Source organism: Daucus carota, chromosome 4, assembly GCF_001625215.2.
Source record: "Daucus carota subsp. sativus chromosome 4, DH1 v3.0, whole genome shotgun sequence".
NCBI lineage: Eukaryota > Viridiplantae > Streptophyta > Magnoliopsida > Apiales > Apiaceae > Daucus > Daucus carota.
In genome coordinates this window covers 48890985-48918467 of record NC_030384.2, presented here as the reverse complement: position 1 = coordinate 48918467, position 27483 = coordinate 48890985, and the positions used below count along the sequence as shown (strand labels likewise).

At 30.9% G+C, this 27483-nt stretch overlaps 3 protein-coding genes across 7 annotated transcripts in view; 1 reads left to right on the top strand and 2 right to left on the bottom strand.

The window, feature by feature from the left end:
- The first annotated feature begins 10182 nt into the window (after positions 1 to 10182).
- Positions 10183 to 13705, top strand: LOC108215768 (uncharacterized). 2 transcript variants are annotated; one of them, XM_017388335.2, is made up of 7 exons: positions 10183 to 10516; positions 10896 to 11067; positions 11199 to 11419; positions 11794 to 12013; positions 12560 to 12645; positions 12878 to 12969; positions 13069 to 13705. In XM_017388335.2, the coding sequence occupies exons 2-7, from the start codon at positions 10975 to 10977 to the stop codon at positions 13308 to 13310; spliced, it is 954 nt and encodes a 317-aa protein (XP_017243824.1). In that variant the 5' UTR covers positions 10183 to 10516; positions 10896 to 10974; the 3' UTR covers positions 13311 to 13705. The 2 variants fall into 2 exon arrangements, with proteins under 2 accessions (XP_017243824.1, XP_017243823.1); XM_017388334.2 differs by having other exon boundaries at positions 10248 to 11067.
- LOC108218337 (tetraspanin-19-like) overlaps positions 11725 to 27483 on the bottom strand; it is a 44420-nt gene continuing 28661 nt past the window's right edge. The window contains exon 6 of the mRNA XM_064091570.1: positions 11725 to 11735. The gene's annotated coding sequence lies outside the window, so the exon portion shown is untranslated. The remainder of the gene's footprint in view (positions 11736 to 27483) is intronic.
- Positions 17387 to 24900, bottom strand: LOC108216835 (uncharacterized). 4 transcript variants are annotated; one of them, XM_064091125.1, is made up of 10 exons: positions 23536 to 23914; positions 22764 to 22866; positions 22196 to 22296; positions 21928 to 21996; positions 21548 to 21663; positions 20610 to 20664; positions 20302 to 20422; positions 18846 to 18893; positions 18659 to 18717; positions 17387 to 17923 (listed from the first exon to the last, which is right to left on the bottom strand). In XM_064091125.1, the coding sequence occupies exons 1-10, from the start codon at positions 23737 to 23739 to the stop codon at positions 17822 to 17824; spliced, it is 978 nt and encodes a 325-aa protein (XP_063947195.1). In that variant the 5' UTR covers positions 23740 to 23914; the 3' UTR covers positions 17387 to 17821. The 4 variants fall into 4 exon arrangements, with proteins under 4 accessions (XP_063947195.1, XP_063947196.1, XP_017245170.2 ...); XM_064091126.1 differs by lacking the exon at positions 23536 to 23914 and adding an exon at positions 24458 to 24900 and having other exon boundaries at positions 17390 to 17923; positions 18659 to 18753; XM_017389681.2 differs by having other exon boundaries at positions 17390 to 17923; positions 18659 to 18753; positions 23536 to 23912.

The following is a 27483-nucleotide window of genomic DNA, read 5'->3' as shown; positions in this document are numbered from 1 at the left end:
TAGATAGAAGTGATTGTTCACAGCAATATGTTTCGGCTCTTTTTTTTTTTTTTGCCAACAGAGAAATGACTTCCATTAAAATATTGATACGTAATAACGGATTATGAGGGATCCGAACTCAAATAAATAAATGGACTGATCCTACTTCCTAGCACGATATCTTGATAGGTAATACTTTTTCTGTCTCATTTAATTTTACAATTTTTTCCCCCACCCCTCCATACGCATTTTAATATTTTTATAAAATATAATTTAATAACTTAATTTTTAATTGTATTTTTTTATATAAAAAATTTAACGTTTAAATTTTATTAAAAGAATTTTAAAATTAAATTATAAATCATATTTTACAGGAGTATTATAGTGTTGTGTGACATATACGTCTCCCGGTATAAACAACTAACGATTATCTGGGACCCTAAATCGAAGTAATAATATGGACCGATAAGTATGTGCCCCACAACATGCAAGCAATTGTCCTGCAGAGTGAATGGTCATTTTAACGAAAGAAACCTATATAAATATCTACATACGGCATTAAATCGTGGACAGTGCGAGTCATCTTACACCACAAAACAATTACTCCTGGTGTACGAGAGAGACGTTTATGTATATAATTGGTCACCCAAAGATTCTTTTAACCATGCATGGACAAATACTTTGTATATATAGAAACTTTACACTCTCAGGGTCTCACCTTATTAGGAGTATCACCTTGAGAAATGTTTTATACAGCACACTGTTTTTCTAGCTGGCTGATAAGATGGGGACCAATCTTTATCGATGCAACTTTAAATTATAAACTCTTAATTATAGTCGTGTGAATTATAGTAAGGTACTAAAATGCCAAATAAAAAAGACAATATCTATTTTATGGAAAAAAGATTTATTAATTATAAAATATGCTTTACAAAATTACATGATATTTTATATATTTATAGTGGTCATTTTTAGCTCTAAACAATAATTAGAATCATAAATTATGATCAAATTTTGCTATTTATATTATTTTTCATATTTTAGTTTTTTACATATATAAGCAATTACTATTGGTGGCATATGTTTGCTATTTATATATATAATCTTTAAAGACATACATAAAATAAGCATCAAAATAAAAAGTTATGTAACTTATTCATCAATTCACCTTATAGAAATGTATCAAACTTTTAATTAGATCAAGGAAAAAGAGTGGATATTTTATTTTCTTTCTTATATTATATAAAGCTCAACTACTCCTATACTTATTTTATATATTAAATATCAATTGATCTTACTACTATTCTCATTCTCATTGTTCTTATTTTTTGTTTTTTAATTTATTTTTTTAATCTTGTAGCACAATCAAATATAGATATTTAGGTCCAAGGGAGAGAGTATAATTTTTTATACATCCTGCAGTCCATGCTTCAATTTTTGACTCACACATTGGTTGTCCTTTATTAATATCTAATAACAATGATATATAAAACCTTTGGTTTAGCCTTCGTACCCTCAATATTTTTACGCTATACCTGTCACCTTTTATTTTTAGCCTTCTTGTTAATGATAGCTTGCCTTATGATTTATGTAAAATTCTTTACTAATTGGTGAAAATAAAGTCTATTTGATTTTAATTCGCTATTTCTATATCACTGAGTATTGATATCACGTGTTTTAATTTCAGGTTGGTCGAGAAGAAAGGTGCTTTCTTATCCGTCATTAAAGTTTTATTATCTAAATGTCCCCGGTCATCTTATAAGTTTTCTTGAATGAAAGGAAATCCTCGGTCACTATCTGCCGAATTGCTTGTGAGATTTATTCTCAATTTCAAAAAAAAAAAAAAATAACAATGATATAGAAATACAATAAAAGAATACTGACAAATAGACTAAAAGTTTGGTTTTTTTGTGAAACCACACAAAATGGATGACTTAGTTGTTATTGTCTTTACATACAAAATATATTCTTGTCTATATAGAAAGAATATTCACAACAAAATGATTTTTTGTTAGAAACAATGTTTATTATTTGCTTATACAAAATAGATTTAATTATGTATATAAGCAGACCATATATATGTTACAAATATGTTTTCTATAAAATAATGAGACAGAACATTCATTATTATTCTTGTTATAAGTGATCCATTAATCTAATTATAATGAGTTCAAAAATAAAAATATCTTATACATATATTATTAAAGTTATTTTTCTAATTTTATATCAAAATAATAGTATATCTCATATATGAGAATAGCCTTGGGTCCATTTTTTGAGAGCAGGAATATTTCGTTTATTTTAAACGTGCGAATTTAAGGAGGGTAAAAACAAATTGATCTAGTTTGGATGCTCCCTCGTCTCTTTCTCCTTAGTTGTTTATATAATTGTAGGTGAGGACTCGCTCGCAGGTTAATATTATTTAACGTTTTTGCATTTTTAATTATATACTCTCTAATATGATAAAAAAAATTACAATAATAAATATATCTAGGAATTAATTTAAGTAGAAATATTGTTAATTTGGATGAAATATAAGAAAAGGTGAGAGAATATATATTCACGTGTTTACTGTTTAATATGTGGAAAAAAGAGTTTAGGGTTTAATTATCGTAATAATATATAAAGATTATGGGTTTGTTTGGTTAGGGCTTAAAAGCCGGGATTTATAAGTAGAAGCACGTATTGATGCTGTTTGTGTAAAAGTCAAGAAATGATTAAAATAAATTTAGAATGGTAGATTTTGTTTCACGGTGAGAATGGTAGGTTTTGTTTGACCGCTTCTCTTCTCTTCCAAACACTTTATAAGTTTTAATTTGTTTCTAACTTTTATTTCAATTTTTTTTTTAAATAATAAACATTTATATGAAGTTCACCGTTCATCCAAGCAGCCCTTATGTGACTAGTGGCCAACATCAAAGTTATTAAACTTATTATGTAACAATAAAATATATTTCTCAAATAAAATTATCGTTTTCGAAATTTAAGTAGAGGCAAACATGCTTATTCATACACAGTGATGCGCCTAATAAATACGGCTCCTTTTATCGTTGGAACTTGAAGTGGGTGCGTGAGCAATTATTTGGACCACTCACAAGCAGGCCCGGCTCAGAGGGAGGGCATCCAGGTCAACTGCCCAGGGCCCAAAAAATTTAGAGGCCCAAAAATTATATAATTCATGTATTTTTACTAGTATACATGAGTTTAGTAAGAGGAAAAACTTAAACTTTCTATTATTTTAACCTCGTGTGTGCATTGTGCCTATCCTACCCACGTGATGTGTCTCTACCTAAACTAATAATACTGTCAATTGATCTACTGATTGCTCCACATACACTCATGAATATCATCAAGCATCTGTTTAAATTTTTTGTATTTGTACATCCAATACATATACTAACTCGATGAAGTTGTTTTCTGTAATTTGTTTTTATTTAAACTATAGTTAAAACTTGGGTGTTTCTTACATCATTTTCTTAATGAAGTAAACTAACATTTGAGTTTGTATTGCGACAAGTTATATTTTATGAAATTTAGCGGAATAAAAAAAATTAGGGTCCATTTTCTCTTTTCGCCCTTGGGCCCTCAAAATGTATGGAACGGCCCTGCTCACAAGTCATATCACCATATCTCATCCATATAAACTGAGCTAATTAGAGGGAGTGGAAATGATTCTCAAAATTATTCCCTAATTTCAAGTTAGGAGTACTATAAATTATCTTAGGTTGTAATATACCGTGGTCGTTTGGGTGAGGTTAAAATAAGTGCTTTTTGTTTAAAATAGAAAAGTGGAGTAGAAGTTAGAAGTAAATCAAGACTTATAAGTGATTAAATTGGTTGTGAAAGAAGTAGAAATCCTGAAACAAAAGCTAGCTTTCCTAATTTTTAATAAGTGTTTCTTGACTTATTACACAGACAGTACGAATAAGTGATTCTAACTTATAAACTCAGAAGCCGGACATATAAGCATCAAACAAACACCCCATAGTGTGTATGTATAAGATTTGTTATTTAAATCTATTATACCCTATTTAAGGTTTGTTATTTAATACTCCCTCCGTCCCTCCCATTTCTTATCGAATGGGTTGGACACGGAGGTTAAGAAATATGAATAAAGTAGTTGAAAAGAGAAAGAAAAGTGGATGAAGTGGTGGGACCCACTCATTTTTAATGTATAAAATGGAGATAGTGGAATAAAAGTAGTGTGAAAAGGAAAGAAAAGTGGAGAAGTGGTGGGACCCATTGACTATTTTTGGTAAGTTTTGAAATGTAAAGAATTGGATGGGACATCCCAAAAAAGAAAGTGTAAAGAAATGGGTGGGACGGAGGGAGTACTCCATAGAAAAGCATAGATTGTTGGAGTGGACAAAACACACAAGATAAGATATGATAATCGACAAGGCAACGTGGCTAAAACAAGAGTCACTCACTGCATACTCTCTTAACCCTAAACCCTCACTCCCATCCAAAAAATAATCGAAGCCGTGGCTTCTCCAAAACCCTAATCACTCCCCGGACCTCTCCTCCCACACACCCAATCCAAACTCACCATCACCACCACCTCCACCACTCCATGCCGCCGTAAGGTCATTTTGTTAAGCAGCTGAAATAATCGAATGTACATAAAAGAAAGCATTGCTTGTATATAGTGCCAAGTAGCAAAAAAACACCTGAAGAGATGTTTATAAAAATTTTTTTAAAAGGTTTTGTTTTGTAAAATCAAAGATTTATAAGTTTATATTACGACAAAGGAAAAGATTTTATAATTTAATAGAAAAGGTTCAAAATATTGTTTACAAGTAGATCGAAAAAGAACGGCTCAGAGTACTACTTGCATTTTATATTGTACTGATATCCTTAAAAAAAAAAAGTACAGATATTTTTCCGAACCAGGGGAATTATGAAGTTTATTTAGGTTAACTAAGATAGAAATAGTACTTGTCTGGTTCACATAATTACTGTCTGATCTGATGTCAGAATATTTTTCCATCGACTCTGATTTCCTTCTTATTGGGCCGGCTCGATGTTATGAGGAATGGTTAATGAGTCTGTCAGATACTATGAAATATGCAGCTGGCCCAGGCAATTTATAAGAATGGGCCAGGCCACTTTACTCACCTATATTCGTATTAACGGCAATATATCTATTCTCTGCATAAAACAATAATAATAATACAGCGAACAATGAATAATGAGTTCGTTTAAAATTATAGATGAAGAGAGGGTATAATTAGAGCGTGATATTTTCAAATAATTATTCATATTTTATTTTTAAAGTTCGTTTGGTTCGAGTTTATGTGATATCATGTATGGGTTTTGTTTATTCTAAATCCGTCTCGTTAAAATTTTCTTTCTTCAAATCTATTCCACAAACTCACGAGATATGAGATTTTCATATCTAAGAGGGAGGTGGGTATGAAACATGAGTTTCAGGAATCAAATTTTTTCCTTTTATTTTCATTACTATTTATATCATTTCATGTAAATTATTAATATAAAATGAAATTAATGACTAATATATATATATATATATATATATATATATATATATATATATTTATATTAATTTAATGATATTTTAAATTACTTACAATTAATAACTCATAAATATTATAATTCAACCATATTCATTCCATCACTCAACCAAACACCTGATTTCAGAAATGATATCTCAAATCCATATCAACTTAACCCGATTTCTCATTCCAAACTCATATCTCCTCTCCAACCAAACGAACTCTTAGTGTGTTTAATTAATTTTTAACTAGAGATTTTTAAGTTACTCTTCTATCATGTTTTTTCAAATCAGAGTACAAGGTAACTAAACAAGTACGAGTAGTTACTTAAGTAAAAGTCAGAGTAGAAACATGTAATTTGAGAAGTTTGAGTTCGCCGACGGCAGCCTAATTTTGCAGGTCAAAAAAAATGTGCCCAACACCACTAAATGTCTAAATCATTTTAGTTATGGTAAAATAGAATTCCTTCCAGTCAAATACAACTTGAGTCTTTGTAATTTTTGTTTCTTTCGAAGAACTTAGGTATTATTTGTGAGATTCTGATTTAAATTATGATAAAACCTAATGCCGATATACAAATTCCAACTTTTGGCAGATAAATAGTCAAATAGACATGAATATTGTATTGGTAGTGTGGTTTTTAAGTGACGGCCGGACTTGACGCAAAAGGATCGAGACTGAAAAAAACCACTAAATTATCTAAGAGAGGGCCGACCTAAAGTCTCTAATTTTCTACAAGTGAGCCCAGTTCCAACTCGAAGGCCCACAGATTTAAATGACCTTGTCCAAGATTTCCTAAGATCATGAGATCATAACATTATCTCAAAAGTTCCGCCAATTAAACTAAGTAGATATAAATTATTATCTTGACAAATTAATTTTACATTGTGAGTGTATATATTCGGAGTGTCCGATTAATGATCAACGAGGCCGATTAGTGAATACTAGTTAAGAAGCCGCGCGTTGCGGCGGTCCATAAAAATTATATTAATGATTCAATATTAATATTTGTAGAATAAAATAATTTTATGGCTGTCTATAAAAAGTATATTAATGTTTCAAAGTTAATATTTGTAGGATAAAATAAATTTATATCATAAAAATCTTGATGTAATAACAATACTAATATATAAAATTGCAAAATTAGACTATAATTTATGGTGAAAAAATGAAAATAAATTTATACACGTAATTAACAATTTAAAGCATGACGAATCTTAATTTTATTTGTTTTTTTAAAGTAATCATGTTCTTATATTGTCACCTTCCTCCAATTTTTTTGGATTGATTGTGCACAAAAACATCTAACTTAAATATAACTACCCTCTTAAAAGTTGCTTGAACGGAGCAAACAGATAATGCATGAATAATTTTTTCATGTATACAAAGTAAATAATATAAAAATTAACAACAACAAACATGTCCGATGAACAAAACAAATATTATAAAAGAATAACCAACAAACATACATCACTAATAGTTAATTTATTGACATCAACCATCAATATCATGTCAAGACTATATTCTTTTCCCATGTTTGGATTTGTGGACTCCAATATAACGGTTTATAACGACATTTGCTTGCAATAACCTTTACTGTATAAACAACCTTCACTTATCGTTGCAGAAAAACGACACCTCCGAGTTAGAAATCGAGCAAGATAAAGGTATTTCTAAGTTTTGATATTTTTCATCCAAAAATTTCAGAAAAATAGAACGGAGCGATGTGAGAGGCGTCACCTACACGCCCCTCGCTTCTCCTTTAAAAATCGAGTAAGAGAACTATCAGATAGGTTTGTGGTATTGAGAGAGGAGGTTGTGTTTAGATGATCCAAAACCCTACGATCTATACGGGTATTTATAGGTGCAGAGAGACTTGTTTGCTACTCTTTCCCATAATTAAATAATCTGAACAAAATCAGATTAAAATTTTCAAACTACTATATTCCATAAATAATCTGTCTTTCCCATAATTAAATAATCTGAAACAAAATCAGATTAAAACTTTCAAGTAACTATATTCCATAAATAATCTGAAACAAAATCAGATTCTGAAACTTGCTTCTAATATACCCGAAACTAAAAAAGATAGTTCTAATAACAAAATCAGATTAAAACTTTCAAGCTACTATATTCCATAAATAATCTGAAACAAAATCAGATTCTGAAACTTGTTTCTAATATACCCGAAACTAAAAAAGGTAGTTCTAATAACAAAATCAGATTAAAACTTTCAAGCTAATATATTCCACAAATAATCTGAAACAAAATCAGATTCTGAAACTTACTTCTAATATACCTGAAACTAAAAAAGGTAGTTCTAATTTTTGATATTTTTCATCTAAAAATTTCAGAAAATTAGAAAAATAGAACGAATCGATATGAGAGGCGCCACCTACACGCCCCTCGCTTCTCCTTTATATAAGTATATTGATTTGGGGTGGTGAGAATTTGTGTTTCCCTGATTTAATTATCTCTGGGATATATAATATAAATATTATATTTATATAATATAAAATACAAAATATTAATAATAAATATATTATTTATATACACACATACACACGTATTTTCAGAATTCTAAATAATCATTTCATTTTATTAATTAAATCATTCCAAATTATAATGGCTATAGTTTTTTCTATTATAATTAGTATTAATCTGAATTTATACTTAAAATATGGTATAAAAGTAAAAAAATATATTATACATCAATGTTTTATTAAATTAATTTTAAAGAAAAATGTATTAAAAATATAGAATATACCTTGTTTAGAAATAACAAAGAATTCCTGGATGTATCGGGAATAGAGAAATATTTGTACGAGGGTAGGTTAGGATTCGGGATTTTTTATGATAGGAATAGGGATGGTAAAATAATCCGATCCGACGGATACCCGATCTGAAATCCGAATTTTTGGATATACCGAACCCGAATTTTTGGATTTGGATTTGATTTTTGTACCCGAAATTTTTTGGATTTGGATATGGATATGACCTCTACCGATCCGAAACCCGAAATCCTATCCGAACCCGATCCGAACCCGAAACCCGAAAAAAACCCGAATATTATATATATATATATATATATGTATATATATATATTATAAATAATTTAATATGAATGTGTGTGTGTGTGTCTATATATATAACATATTTATATTTAATTATTTGGATGAATTTAATATAATACTCTCAATATTAATAGACTAGGTTAAAGGAATAAGGGTTTCTATTTAAGACAAATACTTCATTAATAATATATTGTATAAAATATATTGTATATTGGTAATAATGAAAATTAATATGGTTTAAGTTTATATTATTCTAATTTAAACCAATAGAATCCAATCCAATAATCTTAATTTTGAAAAAAAATACTTAATTATAATAGTTCAGACAACTTTATAATTTTTAATTTTTTTTAAGATATCCGGTTGAAACCCGAATCCGATCCGAAACCCGAAAAAACCCGACGGATTGGATTTGGATTTTACATTTTAATATCCAAACCCGAACCCGATCCGATCCGAAATATAACGGATTGGATATGGATTTCATGAAACCCGACCCGATCCGACCCGATTGTCATCCCTAGATAGGAATTTGAAGATAAAAATAATTAGAGGTGAGCAAAATCGAACCGCAATTGAAGCGAACAATGTGAATTTGATTTAGTCCAACTCTCTGAATATCTCGATTCGGTCCATAACAAAATTTTGCTTTGAGAAAAAAAATAAAATTTCAATTCTCGAATTTGATCCGATTTAGACCGAAACCCCCGAATATTCACTCTGATAACACTTTCCAGGCTCAAAGCGACCCGATCCCCAAGAGATTGAATTAAAAATTTTTGTTGCTATCCGGATGTCCAACTAGGTCTTAGGTAAAATTACATATCAAGTATTAAACCGACATAAACCTTTGCATTTCTAAAGATGAAGTGAACTGTAGAAATCCTACTCGCACCGCCACAATAAAATTAAGCGGACAAAAAAAAGTCAAAAATAGGAAATCTTTAATCCGATCTCGTTAGTGTTAAGCGTGAAAAAGACTGATGTAAAATGCAAATAATAAATTAATAAACCATATTATAGTACACCATATTAAAGCCCGTAATGTCAACATTTATATGTGTCCTATTTTCAGCGTCTCGTCAACAGATTTTGCGCACTTTTTTTAACACAGAATATGCTAGTCACATGTATTTGTGTACGAAGGAGCGTCCCTTTTTTATGAATCGGATATAATCGTTAACTAAATTGAACTTACAAGAGATTATATAAAATTTGTTCAACTTGTAAGACATCGTGTTTCGATAATATCAATTATATTGACCGAATATAATTTAAAAATAATATGTTAATAGTATTTAGATTGTCACAAATAGAATATATTATTTCAATATGATAATAATTGATGTGTAATCTTTCTACAGATTTATTACAGCTTGTAGAAATTTCATAATATAATTTTCATTAAGAAGTTGGCTAAAATTACAAAGATATAATTAGAGTGTTATTTTTTGAAAAAATTAATTTTATTTTCTATTTTCGATATACCTGATCAGTTTTTTAATTTACGACCTCTTCTAGCTGGGGATGGTGTAAATAAGTTTAACATCTTGTGTCAGTTAAGGTTTTCATTTGTTTCTTACAAAAGCCTTCCCACTTTATTCTCAAAACCTGGGCTTCCGTTAAACAGATAGATTCGTGTGTGTATTTATTTTACTTCTGCCTCTCGGATCATTTTGGAAATACGTGTCTTCAAAGACTCGTGTTCTTTTTTCTCACACAACTCTCTCTCGACTTTCTCTCTCTGTTTTCTTGCGGGAATTTAGGGAGGTTTTAATGGGAAAGATTATATAAGAATCAATCCACATTTCGTTTTCTTGGGTTTTCATTCATTTTAGCAATCGATATTTTATAGATTTGTGGGTTCTGGTTTAGCTTAAAACTTGAAATTATTTCACAACTTTATTCAACTCGAGTCTCTGCTTCGGCTTGGCCTGTTTTTTCGAGGTGAGTTTGTTTTGAAAGTGGTTTTGATCGTTTCGTTTCGAGTTCATGTTGCTTGTGGGGTGTTTTGGTTTTGTTTGAAGAGAATATCTCGCCGGAGACCGGATTTTCCGGGGGCCAGAAACCGGTTATATATAGAAAACACAACTTTTTTAATGCATACGCGTATAGATGTATAGTTTGTTTCATTTAAGACTCAGCAGAGGGAGAGAATTTAGCTGTCTGGACGTCAATAAATAGAATTCTTGAAGATCAATTTCTCTCTCCCCCCTCTCTCTCCCAACAAGAAAAGATATCCCATTAATCTCTCTCTCTCTCTCCCTCTCTCTCTCTCCCCATTTTTACCTCTCTTTACAGACTCTGTTTTCCCCTGTTTCTGTAGGGTCTCTCTGCTTCCAGGGCAAGGAGAGGAGAAAGCAGTAAAACCCTGCCTTTCTCTCTCCCTCTCTCTTTTCTCCATCATGGTTTCGGAGAAGAAAGATTCAATGCAATCAAATCTTCGATCTCTCCTGGATTCCACAACGCCTGTACCCTCCTCTCAATTTTTATCCAAGGTTTGTCAATTAGGCCTTATCATTATAATCTGTTTCTTGAGCAAAAAAATTAATAAATTGATATACTGTATGCTGTCTTGTGGTATGATGTTTATATGATTGATTCTTGTTTCTTTTAATTAAATTTTTAGAGTGGGATCAAAAAGTTGAATAGAATATGGCATCCTTGGGAGAGGGAAAAAATCGATTTCTTTACTCTGAGTGATCTTTGGAATTGCTACGACGAATGGAGTGCCTATGGGGCCGGAGTTCCTATCCGGTTGGACAATGGAGAAAACCTTGTTCAGTACTATGTGCCTTATCTCTCTGCAATCCAAATTTTTATCAGCACTCAGTCGCTGAATTCTCTAAGGTAAGACTTTTATTTGTCATGTTTTGCTATTGAAGAACTCGATTTATTGTAATTTGCTTTTACCAGAAATGCTGATTTGCTTGTAAATTAAAATTTTGTTGTGATATTTTAGGCTTTAAGTACTGTTAGTCATAGTTATAGAAACTCGATGATTAGAAATCGCTTGACATAGTTTGTTATAATCAGATAATGTTAGACTTTTCATCTTATACAATAAAAATTCAACAGTCTTGCAGTCATATATCCGTGAATTACCTTTATGATATAACCTGTACCGCAGAATCTGTTTATTGCACTCCTATTTTGTCCCGGTTATGTTTCCTGCCAGAAATCTGGCATAATGGATTGAAACTTTTGAATGTGTGTTTATTTAGGGCAGACGCTGATTCCACATCGGAGACGAGGGATACTTTCAGCGACTCGTTCAGTGATGAGAGCGAGAGTGAAAAATTATCAAGGTGGGACGGATGTTCGTCAGAAGAGTGGGTTTTTGAGCAAGAGAACCTCTGGCATCAAAATGATAGACTGGGTCATCTTTACTGTCAGTACTTTGAAAAATCAACTCCGTATGGAAGGGTACCACTCATGGATAAGGTACCTTTCACAATTCATAGTACCTTTGGCCCTTTGAAATTTCAAGTGGTCACGTTTTTTTGTTTCTCTTTTTATATTCGCTCCCTTAATCGTTAACCCTTCTGTTCAAGAACACATAACATGTTATAACAAGTGAAGCTTTGAGAAGTTCTGGATATGTTAGAATCTTAAATATTCTTATCAACATGGAATTTAATAATAATGATCTGTTTATACTTTTGACTGTGGGTATAAAATATCAAATCCAACGTCGTTTCTCTACTTACCTTTCTAATTTATCATGCTGTCAATAATATCGTCTTTATTATATTCTTCATGTTTGAGTGTTAAGTCAAAAAATATAAGGACCTCCTCTTTGCTCTCTTATGCTTATCATAAAATTTATTGTCCCTGGAGCATATGTTCTTGCCTTTGTTGTGTTCTACACCGCCTAAAAAACAGATTCCATGCTAAAGATGAGTTAACTTTGTAATAACAGGGACAGAAAATCCCTATATGTCATATTGATACTATTTCTTAGTGCTCACACCTTTTTCATGGTTTCAGATTAATGCATTATCACAAAAGTATCCGGGATTAATGTCATTAAGAAGTGTTGATCTCTCACCAGCTAGTTGGATGGCAGTTGCTTGGTAATTTACTCTCTTCTTTTGGATGATGTAAATATTTCTTGAACAATTCTTACAACTTGCAATTTGTCTGAATCAAATGATGGATACTTGACATTAAAATTCTTATCAACATTCGTACATTTATGTGATGTGAACCGGACTGTAAAGTAATTGGTATATTCCTTCATTAATTAAAAATTGGGTATGGAGAATCCACTATAGTAAATATTATTGAAGAGAACAAATATCTCAGGTACCCGATATACCATATTCCCATGGGGAGAACAATAAAGGATTTGTCTACATGCTTCCTCACATACCACACTCTCTCGTCTTCTTTTCAAGGTATCATCTCATTCCATTTGCCGAAACGTTTAATGTTCTAATTAATCAAACTTTACGATTTAACCATGCTTAGTTGTTAATATTTCTGTTGATGGACAGATTTGGATGACGATGATGAAATGGCAAACACAAATAGCAAGTGGAAGAAATCCGAAGGCATTGCTCTTGCTCCTTTTGGATTGGCCACTTACAAGATGCAAGGAGATGTGTGGGTCTCCAACAAGAACGGAGGGGACCATGAGAGATTAGTCTCGCTATTAAGTGTTGCAGATTCTTGGCTAAAGCAACTGAGGGTCCAGCACCATGACTTTAACTACTTCACGGGGGTTCGGCGTGGCTAATGTCAACTACACACTCCTGTAACTCACTAAAACACCAAACCCTACGTAAAAAATATTGACTTTGTTGAATGGTTATCGGCATGTCTTGGTTTTGTGTTCTCCGGAGAGATAACTGGCCTCAGTAATGACAGGATTGTATATTACTAGCTTATAACTCTTTGTCTGACTGTCTTTAAAAGAGACCAGAGTATTCTCTACTTATGTTAGTTTCCTACACAGTTTGCTGAGGAACAACTGTGATGATGTACAAGTTGTAACAAATAGTGTGAGCGAGAGAGGCCGGGAGAGAGAGAGAGAGGGAGGGAGAGAGAGGCCTAAGACTAACTGGTTTGTACTTTCTCATGGATTAACAAAGTTCCTGTAAATGATTATATGCTTGTTGGTTTTCTTTTCTTTTTCCTAGTTAATTATTGATGCTTGCTGGATTTGCATAATTCTATCTTGTTTTACTAGCATTTTTGGATAAACATGCCTTTTTCCTTTTTGTCCAGTGTTTGAACAAAAATGCAAAAGTTTTGTATTGCCACATTTTTGTATTTTTCTTTGGTTGAGGAGTGGGTTTTTTATATATAAATTTATTTTGTAATTACAAAATTGAATAATCAATTAAATTATATACTTTCCATTTTGGCTCCTCGGTTGACTCTAGTAGTATAATGTCAAGCTCAAGTCACTTTTATTTTCAATAAGCAAAGGCTGGCTTGCAGTTGCAGTATTGTTAAATAAAAGAACATTACGTCTTTCCAAAAATCAAATTGCCCTGTGGATGATTTTATTTTACAAATTATTTATTTTATCAACAGATATTCTTACGTGACCTTAGTTCAGGGCATTAATTATGCACATTTTGTGCACATGTGACCTAATAGTGATTTACAGCAACACGCTAATCCTTGTTTTAAGCATCTTACTCTCATGGTAAGAAATCCATAAGTTATTGTTAAATCTTTGTATTAAAATTAATTTATTATGTCTTTATAAATTTTAATATATTCAAATTGCATGCGAATGTGACTATTAATTAAGAGATCCAAAAATGATATATCAGTCATAGTTATTTGTGAGGCCAGATTACACTTTTAAAGCTAGAAATGATTATTTCATTAATACAGATATGATTTGTTATGTAATATAAATAGAATGATGATAGTACATTTTATCTAACTTATCTGTGATGATTATATTACTACTGTACGTATCTTTTACATTTGTTGGGAGATTTTACATATCACCTCCATGATTGATCAATCTATGTTTTAATAGATATATCATGTCAGGATTATACATAGGAGTCGTTTGTCTAAATTCAGAGAAGTTAGATTTATAAATTTTAAATATTTGTAATTTTATTTGAAATATCTAATAATTTATAAAATTAAAAAATTAAAAATAAAACAGAAATTTTGAAAAAAATAAGTTTTCTCAACTTTCTAATTTTTTTCCCGTGAATTTTGTTCATAAGTTTTTACTTTTTTACATGAGTTAGGAAAAGTAAAAGTCTCTTTTATTAAAAGAGCTTTGCTTCTTTGTCATCTACAGGGCCGGCTCAAGACATTGTGGGGCCTTAGGCGAAAATGAAAATGAGGCCTTAATTTTTAGAAAAACAAATTTTATATAAATAAAAATATTGATACATCATTTAAACATTACAAAATAAAATTACCTAATAAATACAAGTACATGTACAATTAAAATCAATATATTGATAGAATCAGGTCTTCTCTTCTTCGTAATATTTTTTCTTGGGACTAAAACGATCTCAAAATTTTTTCTATGAGCAGCCAACACATTGTTTCTATATACATATCATTAAATAACTTTTATACATACATATGTAAGATGTTGTATATTTAAAAGTTAATTTTATTTAACATCATTACATAAAAATTATGTTACTTTATATTAGCATTTCTATTATAAAAATATAAAGTATATGTATGGTTTAGTATGAAGATACTTATAATTTTCATGTAAATAAAATATATTTCAATAATAGATATTATAAATTTAATATTAATATTTAAATGATTTTAATCTGCACTTTATTACTAAATAATTTATTATTATTTAGAAAATTTAATGTACAATAGTGTACTATTAAAACTAAAAGTTAGAATAAAAAAAGAGTTAGAAATCAAATGAATTCAAATAAAAATAAATTGATATAAAAATACATATAATGTTCAATATCTCATTTTATGATAATTGTGACCTCTTTTTTGACAACTACAACGTGTATTTAGATTATATTTTCAAGAAAATAATTATTGATTGACATTTATTAAGTTATAGATATAAGTAGAAAAATGAGCATAAAAAATAAATACAACTAGCTATATTTATTTATTTTTATAAAAACACAACGATCATATATAAATTATTATTTATATTCACAATTTTTCCGGATCTATATATTAATACCATATATATATATATATATATATATATATATATATATATATATATATATATATATATAGATAATATTAAAATTTTGGGGCCTCAAAAATTTGGAGGCCTTAGGCGGTGGCCTAAATGGCCTATACATAAAGCCGGCCCTGGTCATCTACATAATTAGATATTTGTTCATTTTTGACATATACTTAACACTTAAAAATAAATCATCCTTAAATTTATTATTATTATATTTTCTTCCTCTTCTTTGCGTGATTCAATAATGAATTGTCATAGGTCATTTGTAAAAACAAATAAAACTTCACTTAAATCATACCAGTTATTTTAATATTTTTATTGTTTTATAACCATGAAAATGCATTTTTAAAAAAATATCAGTTAACTTTTTATAATCATTCAAAGATATTTCAAATATTTTTTTATAATCATTCAAATATTGGGATATTTAATAATACTTGTGATGGAGTTAAGAAAATAAGACCACTATTACGAGACTCCATAATTTATCATGGTATTTAACATTTTACCCCAATATTGGCTCAAAGTCGGCAGGTATTAACTATTAAGCAGCACTCATATTTAAATATACTAATGAGCTAATCACACCTTAACTCGGTAATATTAAACTAACAAGTCGGTAACCTCACGCAAATATTCAATATTATCCACTAAACAAGAAACATTATCCAATCTTAATGGGCCAAAGAGTAGTAAAGCCTATGCAGAAGAACAAATGAGATTAATCTGCACCCACTAACCACATCAGGACGCACTAATAATTAGCGGAATAAATCACTATTAATTAACAAACACAAACATGAAGCCATTAATCACAACTTTCCAACTACCAACAAACAGATGGACTTAGGACTTGCATTGGCTTTACTATGCCCAACCATAAGTGGATGTAATGATTAAACGGCCCAATTCTTTGGTACTTTAATCCATTAACTATTTTTTATAATTGCATTATCACATGTACTGAGAAATGTTGGAGATTGACATATTATTATCACATGTATTGGGTCACATTTGTCAAAGCTTCTGCTGGTGTATTAATTATTATTATTTTGTGTGGTCGATTTTCGGTCAAATTAAAATTAAATAAAATTGAAAATTTATGTTTTTAGAAGCAAAATTTTAATTTTCAGATTATCTCGAGTTGTTTTCAGGTCAATCGAATAATTTTCGGATTATTTTAATAAATCAAATTATAAATTCGGTTCGAATTCGGGTAATGTATGATTTGCCATACGTATGTTTACATGTTTATTGTCTAGTGCACAGAGAATTGACAAGAATTCAACAAAAGAGGCACCAATTACTTGTTTGATTTCACACCCACGATCTTTTACTACTACCTGTTAGGTCATCTTAGCTTCACCCTTCACCCTTGTATCAGCAGTGTATATAATTACAATGATTCGGAAATGAAATTGTTAAAAAAAAAAAAAAGATTCGGAGATGAAATAATAGGCAATAATTTTCACCGACTAATCCGCTTACACAAAAATATTACGAGTGCACTAATTCTTATACTCATTCAGAACTTCACACACTCTAGAACGTATTTTGTAGTTCAGCTGTTTGTCAAATGTTAATTTATGATATAGAAATTATAAAGATGACTTTTGCAAAACCTTTTGAAAAGGATCCTCGGACTTGATTCTTCACAGAAAGCTGATAGTAACATTTTGTATCTAGAAGAAATCTTCAGGACTAATTCTAAATTGTATTCTGAAAATGTAAACGCTACAAGCTATAACTGTACATATGTTTTCAACTCGCATACCATTTCCATTCAACTACAAAACTACTGAATCTACAGATGGGAGAACTAGATTTTTCTAACCAAACTTCTTGAATTTTGGGGTATCACTTGAGAGTTGAGAGTACGTGAGACTAACTTTACGCACAATGCTCAAACTTTGGCTTCGACGCGCATTAGGGGACTTCCAGTTTTCTTTCTACCAGTAATGGTGGTGGTAATTTTTTCTAGAAAACCACTGAATTCATCACAATAAGGACTTTTGTTATCCGGAGAACACGACCAGTGGGCTTTCCAAGGACTCTTCAATCTTTAAAGAAAATAAAACCTATCGAAACAAAAGGTCATATGCTGGTATATCTGAAATTCTTTTAATATCTTCCAGGCACAGTTCTCTTTCTAACTGAATCCGGGTTGTTCGTAAAACATCCTGCGCATAAAAAATAAATTATTGGATCATATATGATTTAAGTGTTGGCAAATTTCAGTTTATAAGGTATTCCTACAGATGGACCTAGTCGACTTAGTCATGTCGTTCTGTAGCCAATGGAGATATGTTGGTAATATCCCTCAATACTAGTAGATGCCTAGATTGCAAGGAGATCAACCATTCATGCAAGGAAGGGTGCAACTCTGCGGGCGCCACCCCAAAATCCCGTACTTTTACAATTTTTAATATTTATATTTCGACTCCTCGAAATATTTTTAATTACTAAAAACAAGTAAATATTATCAAAAACTAACATATCAGCTAAAAAATACCCCCCCCCCCCCCCTCCCCCCAACTAAAAAAATCCTGGTTGGATGCCTACCTATGTCACAACTATGAGAAGGTAACTTAAACTTTGATAAACTGGAGTTTTTCTTGTTAAATCAATGTGCTCATGCCCATAATAAATTATATATTTAAACAACTGAGCCTGTACTAATCTTCTGGTTATAAACTGCTGGTTTTGCTTAACTTAGCCAGAATCTGCCTAAAATAGATGTACAAAATCAACAAGACAATTGACCTTACCAGCTTAAATTTTGTATTCAGTTTTGCATTGGCATTAGTTTTCGTAAAGGGCTTTTTTATTCTATTTAGTAGTCAACAATCTTATTTGGAGAGGCGTTTACCACTTAAATGTCTAAAGAAAAAGGAAGGGGGGAAGGGGGGACTTACATTGAACTCCATATAAGAAGCTTCCATAGCAAGCCATTGTGCGTCCATCATTGCAAAAGCTACACAGTATAGAATATCAAATGCATTTTCATCTTCTGCAAATGTTTAAATGAATATTTCATCACGACAACATATACATATTTATTACCTAGATGATGATAATACAGTATAGAGGAATGATCTTTACCTCCTAATATTCTTACAAAATTTATTGCTGGACGAGCTTTTGGTTTTCCTGCAGAAGTTCACAAAACCAAAAAAAAAAATCTTTACATGTTATTTCATCCTGCATAATTTATGAAAGAATCACCATTATGACACATGACTTGAATCAACAAGCTTGATTTCACAAGTTCTTTACTGGTTATCATTGACATTCTGGCAATGTATTTTAACAACCAATTGTTAAATATAGATGGGATACCAGCAATATACTCGGAGTAAAACCAGTGATAGTCCTGACCCCTAACTGTATCACAAACAATGATATGAAAGCCACTATATGGGGTTGCGGATTTTCCTTTCTAGCATTCAAAAAATCACCTTCCTGAATGAAAACAATTTTGTTTGCAGTTCTTCGACTTAAAAGACACAATCCTTTTTTTTTGGCCCATCAAGATTGAATGTATTTCACACAACTAATATTTTACTCACCATGCTATGCCACTAATCCTCAATCTTTTGCAATGATAGCTATAAAAAAACTAATCATCCCCAGTATGTTCCACTCAGAAGCAGGTTCCGGGGAGTATGAGAAACATGCAGACATCACATCTACTATACTCTCAGGAGTAGAGAGGATGTCCTAAATACTGTTAAACTTACCTATGGACTTTTTAAGAGAACATGCAAAGCAGTATTTATATATAACCATGACAGGTAGAAGCATAATTTCGCATTTCCTCACTCCTCCCTAAACACTTAAAAAGAAAAATTACTAATTCAATGCTATACATATACTAGCAGTCTGGGGCTAAAGCTGCGACTTGGTTCCAGTTGTGAAATCTAATAACAAAGGACAGTATTTGATATTGGTGTAAGAAGGTTTTAAGATAAGTGTTAGAGGATAAAATTGAAGACTCGCTAGGAGGAGAAACAAATAAAGAAGTTAACATTAGGTGCATTGAATGCAATACACTCACTAGCCCTATAATGGCTTAACGGCATGAGAACCACTACCCCTTATATTTCCTATATGCAAAAAGGTAACTTGTTTGGAACGAAGGAAGTAAAATCATTTACACTACACCAAGTAATTTCACTGAAAATGATCAAATGATTTTATTAATCAACAGAAAAAGTTGGGCGAGTTTCAAGGTTCAAAATATCTATAGTATCTGGAACAAGACCACAAAAGGATCAGGGTTGTACAGTATTTGACCTGTCATGTAGGCTGTCAATTTTTTGCTCAACAATCACATTTTTCATCCCTTAAGAATAGAAAGTAACAAATTGGAGATAAATCAAGGTTTGTAGAAGATATAGTTGACTTTCTAAATCCATATTGCCATTAAAAGACCAAAAGATGATATTTTAATTTTATTAATGTATATTTTATATGCAAGAGTAGTAGACATGCTTTGCCCGTTAAGTTAGAACATTAATTACCTATAAGAACAAGTAACTCAACAGTAGATACTAACCTGTGGCCAAGTCCAACATTTGTATCAACATGAATGAGACATTAATGCCAGCTACAGCGAATGGATATTCCCATGCAGCTCGCTTTCCACCCTTTTTGAATAACAACCTAAAAAAACAAGCCTTCATTTTGAATTTTAGTACAATTAGTAATAACAGATTTTTCAGATTCATGCTTCAATAAATCCAAGTGAAAGATTCACCAATTAGATAACAATAATTATACAGTAAATTGAGAGGAAAAATAAAATATAACATTATTCATCTGAATAAAAATAACTGTATTTCTGTGAGAGCCTGACAATCATACCGGGAAAGTTCTTGCAAAGAACAACAAATTCTCAAGTGAAATAAAGCCACAACCCCTGCAAGGAACAAGCATTGGGATTGAAAAAATTTGAAGATGTTAACTACTGAAGCGTAATAATTAGTAACAAGTATTATCCACATTCACACTTAGTTTTAAAATGAACTATAGACTATATGTATGAGGAATTTGGTTTGCCTTTTTTTTTGTTTTATAATCTTTTTTTAAGACACGCATCATTTTATTATTCATAATAAATTTATGCCAACAGTGACTCTGCAGATTGACCAAAAGACTAAGATCCACTATAACCTATCTGCTTGAGTTGATTATATATATATAGAGAGAGTCTCTCCATTTCCACCCATAAGAAAGATGGATCAGTATGATATAAGTTTAGCAAATCATATGCTAAGGTAAACTGCATGTAATAAAGGTCTAGTTATAGACTTATAGTACAATCTACCAAAAATAATTTTGAGAAAATCAGGGCCATACTGCTTATTTCTAGTCTAGAATTTGACATGTTTATATCCAATATGAAAAAAGAGAGTTTCTCTAATCGTAGAACAGAAACAATAATTTGTTTCTTATCAATACAGAGGATTTATTAAAAGATTCAAACGTGGGATACCACGCATGAATATGAAGCAAAGAAAAGGATAAATTCAAACTGGCGTTCAGTTATTAATGCTGTTGCAATTGATGACGCAGAAAACTATCCATTTACCAGTATAGCAAAAGGGTTTGTTATAATATTTTTAATCAAGCATAGCTCTTCCAATACAGTCCTCTGAGTATTGAGTGCAGAAGTTGATTGTCATGAAACTTCTCATCTACCTCCCCTAGAAGATATATGTCAGACTCCATCTTTAAGCAACCTATTTTAGTCTTATTTTGATAGACGACGATAACTACCATCTAAAATTGCAGATAAGTACCTAAAGTCTGTTGACGGATTGCACCCTTGCCAGCCCATTTCCTTCCACTGCTCAGATATAAACCCAGAAAGAGGAACATTTGGAAAAGCTATTTTCCACAGGGCTAATAGAGATGCCTGCTCATAATAACGATAAGCTTGAGTAGAATCTTACAATGATGTACTTCATATGAAAATCTCACGAAATAAAAAAGTAACTAAGAACTCATTGCTGACTCTATGATAGCCCAAGTGGTGGGCTTATCCTCTGTTGTCCCGGGAGACCCGGGTTCGACTCTGGCTCATCCGAAAAGTATTGGAACATATGAGCCTTCATTGTCAAAAAAAAAAAAAAAAGATTGACCAAGTTAATTAACACAATAGAGAGAGAATTTTAGGTACTTGATGGTCAATGCGAGTCTCGTCAAAAGGCATGCTCATTCGTTCTTGAAGTCTTTGCAGTCTTGCTGCCTGATAAAAATTGGATAGCTAAAAAATTAGGAGGCACAAACCAAATATTAGAAAAAAGCAATAACTTCCATTAGACACATATTATCTATATGGAAAAGAGGTATATGCCATGGTGAGAGAGGTGCAAAGGGAGCGAGGGATAGAGAGCAGTAAATGTGCTATCAAACGAAATAACCTGCATGTAACTTCCCACAATTACCTGAACTGGATTTAAAGTAATCTCAGTTGATTTGCCACCTCCAAACAGTTTATTGTTAAATAATCCTCCTATCCATGATCTTGGTCCAACCATAGCATTAGCTACAAAAGAAAATTATTCTGTCAGCCATGACTTCTACTGTACCATCTCAATTACAACTTACAAGTAGATTGCAGAAGATATAGAATTCAAATGATTTTAAGCATTATGTAAATGTGATGAGCTGATGAGCTTCTTACTCCACAAAATGTTGTGCATATAATAATAAAAAAAATTACACGGCATTCCAACAAAAGAAAATACAGCCTTTGCACGATACCAAGAGCAGTAACTAAACAGAAAAATACAAATTTTAGTTACTGCAACCCCACTATCATAACCAAATTGGAAAACAATTTAAATTGGTTGACAAGGGTGTGTTAGTATGGTCATCAGCACGAGGATTTCAATACAAACAAAGACTGGGGAGGATCAATATTTTTTCTCTTGGGGACATCAAATATATTTCAGAAAGACACCCTGAATTTTTAATTGTTGCATGCTCGGGCACAACAAAAGAAATACTCACAAAAACACGGTACTGAGTCTGATGTTACTTGAGCAGAATTTTGTGACCATGCCAATTTGTCATCGTCCTTCCTTTTTGTCCAAAATATATCGTCTTCATCAACCTGAATTGATATTCTAGTCAATAGAAGTAGGACGCAATTAAAGATATTTGGAGGTCCAACAACACATAGAGAAGAAGCAAATGGTAATACATCAAAGACCTTCCACTGGCCCTTCTTATGCACCTTGTGCACTGGGTACAGGTAAAAAGGAGCAAATAATGAAATTTGGAGGTCGGCAGATATAGTGCCATCCAGTATATAGTAAGGTGAAATTTCTTCAAATTACCAATTCTAACCGATTGGCAAAGAAACAAAATGAAAAACAAAGTATATTATCTAGATATATTAATTTTTTAATAGTGGACTATTATTTTGAAACAAATGTAGCATTAGTTAGTGCAGTCATGAGTATTTTCTCAAGTCTTAACTGCAAGAATATATATTTAGGTATGTTCTATACACTAACTAGGCAGAGTGTTCTAGCTGGAAACACTGTGACTCTGTGAGTAGTAAAACCTTTAAGCTTGTGAAAACCTAAACATTGTCACTAAGTGGATGAGCTTTAAAAGCATCTGTTCAATACAATTAATGAACTCTAGAACAATTGTATGAAATTTAACATTGAAAATGTGTGCTGGTAAATCAAAGCAGGTCAAGTCCTCCATCCCTAATTCAAATACAAAAAAAAAAAAAAAAATTAAAGGAAGCAAAGATGAAGAATGAGCATACTCTTTGTCGAGAAGAACAGGAAGGAATGCATTGTCTACGCCTTAATCTCATCAGAGACCAAAATTTTGTGGATGGATAAATTCTCTTAACCATCCAAATAGAAATAAAAAGATAATAAGAGCATCTCCAACGGCGTTGGCTATAATCGTTGGCTAAATTGGACCTGTAAGACTTTATGTAAAATTTGCTGAACCTGTAACACATTTTGCTTCAATGGTATTGGCTATCTTGGTTGGCTATAATTTAAAAATAGTATGTTATTAATATTTCAAATTGTTAAAATAGAATATATCAGTTCAATATGGTAATAAATGATGTGCAATCTTCCTACAGATTTTCTTACAGACCTGTAGAGGTTCGACAAATTTAGCCATCCATAGGAGGTTGTCTAAAATTATAGACAACAGGTGGGCGTGGTTGGAGTGTACTTTTTTGACGATATTGGCTATAATTTTTAATTATGGTATGCCAACTCACATTTTAGCTAAGGGTACTCTATGGTTGGAGATGCTCTAATGTAACTGAAAATGCATGATGGTGGCACCAACTTAAATTTCATCTTACAATTCAACATCAAATCATTCCAAAATTCTCTCCCACGATTTTATAGAGAGAGTAAAAATTAGAACGCAATCAAAGGGATCCTCTTTCTTGCATCAACTTTATGAAGCATCACTAAAAACATCAACTTTAGCACATAAAGGGTGATTAATAATGATGGGCCTCGTTGATATAGCAGAGTCATTAAAAGTCTAAAAGCTAATGAAAGTCTAGACAACACACAAGACAAAAAGATTGTGCAGCATTGCACCCGCAAACAGGACATAAAGTCATAAAGTAATAAATATTTTTCTAACATGCAATGGTATAAAATGATGAAATAGAAACACGAGTGTAGCAAAAGAGATTTAAAAAGATGTACCTTTTCACTCCTGCATTTGAGATGGAAAAATGACGGTGAACCAACGGCCTATTAATCAAATAGTCACGGGATGTCGAGAGTTCGATACTCGTAAAAGACGGGATACTCGTCAAGGACGGGACGGGTGCGCGAGTGCGTTTAATAATTAAGAAAAATGACGGTAAAAAACAAGGTACCAGGAGAGGAAAATAAGGAGAGCAGGAGGGCACTGATAAGAAAGAAACAGGGAAAGCCAAAAAACAGGGCATCTGAGTTTGTAGTGGTGGTGCATGCAAAAACAGGGGAGAAAAACAGAGGAGGGGGAGGGAGTGAGGAACAGGGGAAACCCAATTGGCGCCATTAACCTGAGATGTGTTCCTGCCTTTGCTTTTCCGTGACCAGCCATTCATGTTCCTGGTTTTTCGCCCCTTTTTTCGCACCCCCTTTTATTCACTTTGCCGTTGTATGAATATCTGTGTTGTTTTCTCATAGTGCCAAAATCTTAGATAAAAGATATTGCAAATAAGATAATACATAATTTCGTTTAATACATAAATTATGCATTTTTCTTTTCTAAAAACTTAATTTAAATATTTGTTATATTGATTGAATATCTAAAACTTTATAGTAGAATTACCATTTCATTAGACTTTATTTTTGTATATATTTTATGAAATTTGATTTTGTAATTAAAACTAATATTTTGAAATTTTATTAGATATATATATATATATTATTCTTTATTAAAGATATTGATTGTAATTATTAGATTTAAACCTCGTAGGTCACATCAATATCCAAACAATAATACTATAGAAACTTAAAATGACGGGGTTTTCAACTTTAAATAAAATATTTTATATTTTATTATTTTGAAACGTGTAAATATAAAGAATCAAAAAAGGGTTTAATTTAGAAAACGTAAAGAGTAAAGAATTATAAGAGACAGTTGATCTAATGTAAACAATTGTTTATTATTTATAAGAAAAAAATTAATTTAAAAAGATTTTTATTTATTTGTTTGAATAAAATTATTGATAATCATAATTTATTCGAAAAAAGTAGTATATAATATAAATTATTTTTTTAAAACAATTTTAAATTATTTATATATATTTAAATTTTAAAATAAAAATTATTATTAAAATCATTATGATTTTCGACTTGGGCTGAGACTTCGGTTGCATGAACCTCTTTAATTTATATATGGCATGTGCTTGGGCTCTTTTGTGTTCGATATTAGTATCCACTTATCGAGCCCAGTAAGACAGTGACCCTGTGCCACTGTCCACTTCATAGTCATGCACCTCAGCACCAAGCCGCCACCAATGCAAATATTTTATAAAATTATTGGACTGACCTCTTTTTTAATCGTTTTCGGTCCCCTGCTAGTATGATATTAAAATAAAACAATAATCATTTTACATCTCTTTTTCTAATATTAATTTTGATTTATTCTCAAATTATATTATTTGTCATATTATATTTTTGAATTTTGAGATATTTTAGTTTGTTTTCTTTTAACCAGATATCATCTAAATTGATTATTATCATCAGTATAAGTCAGTATAAAGTATAAACAGTCAATTTGAACGGAATTTAGTCAAAATAAAGGAAAATGAAACAAGTTAAGGGACATGTAAAAAAACACATAATCTGTGACAAATCCAAGTGCGTCCACATATAAGGGATGCAAATGCTAATTACTCTATTAAAGTATTATGAATTTTATAAAAATTCAGATAATAATAAATTATTATTTTAAAACTGATATTCTCTCCGTTCCATTTGTTTTTATATAACATATAATTCATTTTAAATTTTTTATTTATAAATAAATATTCATAACATTAAATTTGTAGTAAACTGTTGTGATCTTTTTGAAAAAAAGAGCACGCAGCATTATGAAAATGGACCAATAAACAAAGCATGCTGGATTGCTAGTGCTGTGCAATGATGTTGTTGTCACATACTCGCAAGTGCAGTTGACTCCCTCCACCGCCCAATTGGATTAGTTTAATTGCTTATTATTCTTAAGCTTATTCTATCCTTTAATTTAATTTGCTCGACGAAACCTATGTTTTGTTCCTCGTCGAATGGCTACCCTCCACCTCTTAGTTTATTGTTACAACCATAAACCCAGTTCAACTTGTATCATTTTAAACAAACGAGCGTGTGATCAGCCTTGTAATTTATTCATTATGGCGCTTTTAATTGATACTTTATTTATAATATTAACTGTTTATGTTGTGTAATTGCAGAATAAAATATATTATAATAGTTTTGATTTTTAATTTTTATTCTAGAATAATTTTAAGCATCTGACAAATCAAAATCTAATCAATACGAATAACATTTATTTTTAAATCACATAATGTCATATGTAAGTAAGATAATAATTTAAATAATTGTTAAAATTGAAAGTGTTCATGATTGATTAATTATGATATTTAAAGTTATGTATAAATGATAAATTATAACCGATATTTCAAGTCTCTACGCTAAACATCCACTATATTAATCATAGCTAAAATAAATAATTATGACCAGATATTTCAACACTCTGGAGTCTAGATTAAAAAACCTGAAATACTTTTACCACCTATATTATTGTTGTAATTAATCTTATTAAGACAAATCATTACGGGTTTATGGTATCGGCGTACTTTCATGATTTCGAACATAATTTATTTGATAAATATTAAATTTGTATAAATTATTATGTTTTTGTCCAAATTTATGTGTGTATTTGACTTTTGATATTAAATCTACTTATCTTTACGTGATAAAAAAATCTACTTATCTTTAATATATATAACAAATATTTTGATATTATATAATATTTGGAAAATAAATTTAACTTTTTAGTATTTATAAATTAAAATTTGATTGACTCAATTTTAAATAAGAGAAATTGCGATAAACACAATTTTTAAAGAAAATATATGAACTCCTAAGCTTTGCAAATAAAAATATATGGGTTGGTTGGTGGCACAATGATGCGGTTTTTGTGAGCCCAAGAATTATTCTATCATGTTAATATGTGA